This window comes from Talpa europaea, assembly GCF_964194135.1.
Source record: "Talpa europaea genome assembly, chromosome: 6".
NCBI classification, from domain to species: Eukaryota; Metazoa; Chordata; class Mammalia; order Eulipotyphla; family Talpidae; genus Talpa; species Talpa europaea.
Genome location: NC_140072.1, coordinates 138,010,723 through 138,018,711, shown reverse-complemented (window position 1 = coordinate 138,018,711; position 7,989 = coordinate 138,010,723). Strand labels below are relative to the sequence as shown.

Sequence of the window (7,989 nt, the reverse complement as noted above, 5' to 3'; positions counted from 1 at the left end):
AACGTTCTCCAGGACGAAGCCAGGGAGCGGGTGAGACACTGGCCAGTCTCGGGGCGCCCCGTCCGAGGGGACGCAAGCACCGGGACAGCAGTGACAGTGGCAGCCAGGGGCCACTGGGCATCTACGTCACGTCAGTGTCGTCACACAAGGCGCTGACCAGACAGGAGAAAGGGCCGTGGTGGGGTCCGGTGACCAGCAGGCCCGCCGGGCGGGGAGCCCCGCAGGGCGCAGTGGACCCGCAGCCGAGGACACCGTCACTGCTCTGCCCGCTCCAGGGTGCCGGGAGCCCCGAGGAACGTTCTGGACTGAAGGCGGCCGCAGGAGCGGGCAGCTACACGGGAGCCAAGCCGTGTCCTGCGACTCGGGGAGGCCGTGCCTCGGGGGACAAGACCCGGCTCCGGGGACCCACGAGGCCCGGAAATGAAGGGGTGATAATGAAAAGCACACGCAAGGAAGACACGGCCAGCAAGCAGCCTGCAAAATATCTTTATTCCCCCCGGGGCATCATCACGCATGGCCCACGCGGCAGCGCCCGCCGGCCGCCTAGTCCAAGCTCTCCTCCGCGTGTGTGATGGTCACGGTCGCTGGGGGGGGGACAGAAGGGCAGTTTTGAGGCTCGCGGCCCGGTCTCCCCGCACGCCTGAGCACCGTCAGCCCGACTCCCCAGAGACAAGCGGGGGCCCTGCGCCGGGAGGGCCAGCACGCCCACAGGAGGCCGGGCCCCGCGCGCCGCCAGAGCGGCCCAGCCCACACCACCTCCGGGGCTGGGCGCCCTCCCTGCCCACACCACCTCCGGGGCTGCCCCTGCATGAGCCAGAGCTGTGCGGGAGGACAGCAGGGGCCGAGACTGGAGCCCCCCACACCCCACGGTCACCTGGGCCGCAGGGACCCTTCTCCAACCTGCCAGCTGCTGACCCCAGGCCCTGGGAGGGTCTCCAGGGAGCCCCCGGCTCTGCCCGGGCCACACGGGATGGCATCCGGGGGGCTTTCGGGCCAGACGCCGAGCCGAGGGGGGGAGCCCCAGCGGACCCTCCGGCCGGGGAGCTGGCCCTGGGGCCCTGGGCGCTGCGGGGCCGGCCACTCACCTTCCTCCCCTCGTTCCTCCGTGCCCGACTGAGACAGCCCCGTGCTCGTGACTGGCAGGGTCTCCCCAGAGGGGGTGTCCCCCAACTTCTCACTGGTCCTGGGTGACAAGGTCTGCCCGGCAGAGACCTCCTTCTCTTTCCGGCTCTCCTGGGCCACCCTGGCGGGAGGGAGCGTGTCGGGAGCGGCTCCTGTACCGCCCCGTGCCGCTCCCCACCCAGCGGGCGTCTGCTGAGAGGGCGCCTGGCCTGTTTGCTCCTTGCACCCACACCAAACAGGGGCCACGTGCAGCACCGGACACCAAGGACAGCGGGCCAGGAGGGGCAGCCCCCCAACACTGTCAGTGTGCCTGGGGGTGGGCGCGCCTGGTGCGCTCCGGGGAGGCCCTGCTCCCGGCCGCTCTTGTCCAGGCTCCCTGGTGACACCCCCTGACAGGAGCCCCCCAGGCCAGGTCCCCCCCAGACAGGGCCCCCCCGACAGGTGCCCCCCAGGGCAGGGCCCCCAGACAGGCAGGGCCCCTGGACAGGCGCCCCGGGACAGGCACCTCTGCTGAGGCTGCCTCCCCCAGCTCTGCGCCTGCGCCCGCAGGAACCACCTGTAGATGATGGTGATGATGAAGGCCACGGCCACGATGATTATCAGGGCCGAGAACACCTGCACGTAGGCTGCAAGGCAAGGACAGCCGGGGTCAGCGGCCGGCCCGGCGAGAGGCGTCCTCCAGCCTCTGCACCCACCGCCTCTCCCGCCCCTCCCGGGACCGCCGGCCACGGCCACCGCAGACACGGCCCCACGCGGCGGAGCCGGCCGGGCCTGGGGAGCGCGCGGCCCCCAGCAGCCTCAACCCCGGCCCTCCCGCTGGCCCCCTACGCGGAGGGCGGGAAGGACCACACCGGCCCCGGGCCTAGCGTGGCGTCTGCGCCTCTCCTGAGCCTCTGGGGACTGGGGCCCGCCCGTGTCCCCAGGGCCCCCGCGGGGTGGGGGTTGACGCCCCAGGGAGGTGCTGTCCGGGTGGGCCCGGCGGGACCCCACAGGCTGGACGGTGAAGGCCCAGTGAGGAAGGTGATGGCTTCACAGGGACGTGCCTGGACCTCCTGAGACACGTCCTTGTCGTGACGCTGGCGAGCGGGAACGAGCAGGACTCGCGCCCACAGCCGTGCTGCTCCCGGCCCCCGGGGCAGTGGGCGGCTGGGACGACGAGCCTTCCCGGGACACAGGGCCCGTGGCCCCGTGCGGCCGCAGCCGGGCTGCCCCAAGCTGGGGGTCCCACCCCCAGTGGTGCGTAGTCTTCTCTGAACACCCCAGATGCGGAGGCCCTGGTGCTGGTGGGGCCCAGGGGCTTCCAAGCTGCCTCTTGGGGGCCCCTGAGCCCCCTTGCAGGGCCCGCTGGCTTGCGATGCCGCCCCCGGGCCGCCCCCCAGTTGCTGCTCAAGCCCCGGGGCTTGGACCCGCATGTTCCGGGCGGTGGGTGGACGACACGAGGGAGTGTGGCAGCGGCTGGGACAGAGAACGGGCACTTCCAGGGACCTGAGACACGGCGGGGCGAGCACGCGCCGGCCACCGCGGGGCCGGGCCCAGAAGGCTGCGGCGTCCAGCACCAGCCAGCGCGGCGCTTACTGTCGCCACACGTGCGGCTTGTCACAGAGCACGTGTGAGAGGACCCAGAAGTAGCCGCCACTGAGGGAAATGTTCTCTTTAGATGTCTTGGCCGCTCACCCCAGACAGGATCCAAGTTTTCAGTCACCTCAGCCCGAAGAAACGGAAGACAAACACCCAGAAGAACAGCGTGAGGCCCTGCGCCCTGCGCGGAGGCTGCAGGGCAGGGGCGAGTCGCCCTCTGAATTCCAAAGACCCGGTGCTGACCCCCGTGTCCGCGCTCCTGACCAGATGGGCCGGGAGCAGGGCTCCCCCCGCTGCCCCGTGACCCCAGGGGCAGCAGGGTCACGCCTCCTGCCGGCAGGGCGCAGGGAGCAAGCCGAAGGCAGGCACCGCGGAACCGCCGAGGGCTGCTGCCAGACCTCCCAAGGCCCGGCCGCCCGCTGGGAGCAGCCAGAGCCCAGGCCTCGCCTGCGGGGCCGCACCCATGTTCAGATGCACCCCTCAGCCCGCGCCCGTGTGCTCCCTCTGGTCCCCGGGACACACGCGCCTGTGGCGCCAAGGCTGAGCCTCACGTCCAAAGGCGGCCTGGGGCGACCTCCTGCGGCAGCCGGGGTGGGGGCGGGCGGGCTGCAGGGCGTCCTGGCAGCTGAGCTCTCCGAGTGCCGTTCATGGCCGCGGCTGCCCTCCGGGTGTGTCTGCCAGGCATGCTCAGAGGCCATCGTGGGAACCACAGGAGCCGGCGCTGACCAAGAGCCCGAGCAGAAGATGTGGGGGCGCTGTCTGCTGGGAGGCTTCAAAGCTGCAACATCGTCCTTGGGGTCCCCGGGGCCGGGGAAGCGCTCGGGGCTCAGGACACTTCCGGGAAAGGCCGAGAGGCCTGATGCTCTTCCAGACGGCCGTGAGGCTCTGGGGCCCGACGCGGAGGCCCGACGTGGAGGCCTTGTCGTCAGCGGGCATCCGGGAGGGTTCTGTCCACGGCTCGCTGACCACGCGGCCAGCCAGGCAGACTCTGGCGCACGCAACACGAAGGACACAGGCATGAGTTCGGAAAACTCACTAAGCAAACCCTGGCAGCAACAGCAACTCTGGGGGGAGGCTTTCGGGGCCGTCGCATCCTGTGGTGTAAAAGGTCCGGTTTTCAACGAAACACGAGACGTGCAAAGCAGCAAGAAGGTCCGGCCGTGTGCCTGGAAAAATACTGAGCTGCCCCGAGGACGCTGGGTCTGGACGGCCCGGCGCAGACAGGCAGCTCTCCCAGCGTGCTCAGGAAGCTACACGGCCTGTGCCTAAGGGGCCGGAGTGAACAACAGCTCAGTCGGGGACTGCCGAGGGAGGGAAATCGTTTAGCGAAACACAAGAAGACCGAGGAGCCGCCGCAGGGGCCCAGAGTCTCAGCGTCTCGCTGGGGGAGCTCAGCAGCAGGTCAAAGAAAGAACCAGCGAACCGGAGACCAGACCCCCGACACGGGCCAGCAGGGCGGCCCTTCTCGGCCCCCAGGCCCCAGCCTGCAGACGAGAAGCAGCCCCGACTTGAAGGACGATGGCCTCCCCCGGCCAGGAGCCCCCGCTGCTGTCACCCCCCACCGCGCAGCCGGGCCGAGTGCGTGGCGGGTGCAGAACCTGCTGTAGGTCCGCTTGGCTCCCGGCTCCCGGCAGCGCCGCAGCCACCGGCCCTGGATGGGCCCCGGCCCCACGCTCAGCTTTCACGGGCCCCGGACAGCGGGCTCTTCAGCCACGTCTACCCCACGCGGGCCGTGTCTGGCTGCAGCCGACCCGCAGACTCTGCAGGAGGCAGCTACGGGCGGCGGGCGCGGGGCTTCGGCGCCGGCCTGGCTCATACTTACTGGGAACTGCTTTCTCGTAGCAGACGCCTTTATAGAAGCAGCAGCCGAGCTCCTTGCAGCGGTCTCTGGTGACGTTGTAGTCGCAGATGTCATAGAGGGGGATGTCGCACACTGCAAAGGGGCACGGGAGGGTCACGCGGGCGCAGCCAGCTCCGGGCAGGGCGGGGCGGGGCCTGCGGGGCGGCTGCCGTCACTCGAGATCACGCGTCACGCAATCTCCCTCGGAAACTAAGAAGCGAATGAGGTTTCTGAGCAAGATGTGCCAAGGGAATCGCTCAGAACGGGGCCCCCGTGATAGCAGGGGACACCCTGCAGGGCGGCGGAGCCCGCCTGATCCAGCGGGCCGGGGGGGAACTCGGCGCGGCCCCCGGGGCTTCAGTCAGCAGCAGGGGCGGAGGATTAGCTGGGAACCGAAAAGCTGTCGTGGGCGGGCGGCTGCGGCAGCTGCTGCTGAGAAAGCGGAGGGCGGGAGGCGCGTGGCCCGCGGGCTTGCAGGGGGCAGGTGGGCTCGGCTCCCACAGGTCCACGGCTCGGAGCCCCCAGCTGGCAGAGCCGGGGTGGGGCTGGGCCCTAGGGCGGGGGGGAGGGGAGGGGCCCCTCTCCCACGGGCGACGCTCAGGCCAGCCCCACACCCCCATCACCAGGGGCAGGGGCAGGGCCACCGTGCTCGCCAGTGACCCAGCATCGTCTTAGGTTCATTCAGGCTCCACACTAAGTGGTCCAGGAGAATGGCTGCCCCGGCGCCCCTCCCCAAGACACCCCGTCCTGGCTGCTCCACACCCCCTCCAGCCAGATCCAGGCAGGCCTCTGCGGCCCGGGGCAGGCAGCCCCACTTCCAGGGCCGAGCCAAGCTGGGCGGCCCGCCTGGCCCTCCCGTCTGTGCACAGAAGCCGCGGGGCAGACGGCGCCAGGGCCTGGGAACAGCCACAGCCAAGCGGCCAGAGGCCCGGCTGGGGTCCGGGGTGCTGGCGGCTGACTGGCCCTGGGCAGCCCTGGCCCTGAGCACACACCCGGGGCTGTGCCGGGGGCCGCGGGTGGTGTCAGGGTGTCCCCAAGTCCGCCTGGGCCTGGTCTGGACGGGGCGGGGCCCGGGTCTCGCCGGCTCGGGGCCACGGCACACGGTGGGGGTGGGGGGCGGCCAGCTCCGCTTTCCACCAAGCGCTTCTGCGCCCGTGGCGAGGCTGCCCTCCTGGGCCGGGGGCCGGCCTGCCTCGGAGGGGCCTCCTGTGCGGTCAACTCATCTGAGACACGCTCCTCCACGCGCGGGCAGCTGTGGCCGTGGACGCCCGGCTCCACGCCATCCTCCCGTCCTCCTCCTGCACCGCGGCCGCGCTCACGGCACCTGGGCCGGGACGTTCTGCGGGGTCGGCAGGCCCCAGCCTCGCACCCACCTTCCCGGGGCAGGTTCCCCTCGCAGGTGAGTCCCAGGGATTCCGCATGCGTCCGCATCGCGCAGGGCCCAGTCGCAGCGCTGGCAACCTCGTGGCCTGGGGGGCCCTCCCGCTACCAGCGGACTCTGGGGGTCCCCTGGGCCACCTCTCGCAGGTGGGTGGACGCCACCCTCCACCGTACTGCAGACGGGGAGACCGGTCCCCTGCCCAGGTCCGGCCCCACCTGCTGCACCCCAGACAGCCCTGAGCCAGGAGGGGGGACGTCTGCCCCAAGGGTCAGGGGTGCCCAGGACCTGCAGGCCCCTCCCTCCTCATGGCCCCAGGCCTCCAGGCAGCCCCCGCCAACGCCAGGCCACTCGCACCCGGAACACCACCCTCCTGTGGCCCCAGCGTGGCCGGCAGAGACCCCGCCCTGTGTTGGCGCCTGGGACAGTCCCGGCAGGGAGGAGCCCTGTGCCAGGCACACACCCTCCAGGCCCCGGGCCGAGGTTCCCTGTGGGGCGCGCGGCTGCTGGGACCCCAAGCCAGCGCCTCCCGGGCAGAGGGACAGATGCCTCCCAGGGCTCGGCTCCTCCGTCAGGAGCAGGAGGGGGAGAAGCCGGTCTCGCTCTCCTCCGCCCACCTGTTTACTGTCAGAGCAAGCTCCGCAGAGACGGGCTCCCAGCCAGGTGTGCATCCCCCGCACCTGGCCCACAGGGGCCGGCTCGGCCAGGTGCTTCCGCCCAGCTCACGCCGTGGCCGCGCTTCCCAGCCACGTAGGACGGTCTCGGCCCCCGTCCCCTGCTGGCAGGGCCGGCGCCCAGGGCTCGTCCCATTACCTGCAAACTTCTTCAGGAGGTGCGAGGGGGACTTTTTGAATTCTGGTGCATATCTCATCGTGGCCAGCGGAGGACAGCTGGGGTCAAGGGCACCTGGAGGAGACAGCAGGTCAGCAGGGCGGGGGGGGGCACCGGGGGAGGAGGCCGGGGTCAGCACCCAGCCCAGGAGAAGCCTGGGATCAGCACGGGTGGGGGGACAGAAGGGAGCCCGAGGGCCAGCAACAGGGCCCCACGGGGAGGCCAGGAGCCGGGGTTCACCTGTGGATCATGACCCCGACGGAGCCCAGTTGCGCTGCAGTTACCCTCCAAGTGGACACCAACCGTGGGGTCAAAGCGGACACTGGCCACTCCAACCTGCCGCTCTCCAGCCGTGGAGCACGGAGCCAGGCCTCTGGCCTGCCCACTGTGATGTCACACAGGCTCATGACATCACACAGAGGGCCAGGAGGCCCAGGGCCGAGGGGACGGACTCCGGGGGCCCACACTCCCCTCCCGACAGCCCGCTGGGTACTACCAGGGCACAGCAGTGAGGGTGCAAGCCCAGGGCCCGCCGCCAGAAGGAGCCAGAACAAGGCGTGTGCCCTCGGGCAGGGTCGAGGAGGACAGCCAGCAGGGCCACCGGTGAGGGGCTGCCCGGGGGTGACAAGGCGTGTGGGCAGGAGGGAGCTTGTGTGTCCTGGGCGGGGAGCAGGCGCGTGTGCACGCGGGTGAGCGGCGGCAGGTGTAAAGGCCCTGACAAGTGCGTCGAGACCTGGGGCCAGGAGGGCAGTCACCCGCCTGGGCGGCGTGGGGCCACTCTGGTTCGGGGACTAGCATGGAATCAACCCCCCCAACAAGCCTGCCGCCCTCCAGCTGCAGGAGCCTGGCAACCCCCCACCCTGACACCCGTCCCGCCCCGCACGGCCCCGCCCCCGGGCCCAGGCGGTGTCTGCTCTTCCCGAGAGCCAGAGAAAGGGCGCGCATGCGCCGACTGCACAGTGAGTCCCCACGGCTGGCCCCTGGGTGGCAGGACCTGACCCCCACAGCCCCCACTCCTTTAACTCAGCCCCACCCCCCGCAGCCTGGCCGCCTGCACTGACCCTGGTGTCCACTGTTGGGAGGGGCGTCGCCTGCAGCACCCCCGCGCCTGGCTCGGAGGCCATCTTGCGGGCGGGCGCCTGACCCGTGACCCACCCAGCCCCAACGTCTGCACAAGGACTGGACGGCTTGAAGCTGACGAGGCTCAGCGGCCCCTCAGCCCAGCTACTCCCTCCCTCCC

The 7,989-nt window shown here is 71.2% G+C and overlaps 1 protein-coding gene across 1 annotated transcript; it reads right to left on the bottom strand.

Moving 5' to 3' along the window:
* Window positions 1-543: 543 nt before the first annotated feature.
* Window positions 544-6,789, bottom strand: TEX29 (testis expressed 29; the record flags this gene model as incomplete). Its single annotated transcript, XM_084234919.1, has 5 exons — window positions 544-584; window positions 1,086-1,243; window positions 1,679-1,748; window positions 4,523-4,633; window positions 6,732-6,789. 5 exons carry the CDS (start codon window positions 6,787-6,789, stop codon window positions 544-546), a joined length of 438 nt encoding a protein of 145 aa, XP_084091045.1.
* Between the last annotated feature and the right edge of the window lie 1,200 nt (window positions 6,790-7,989).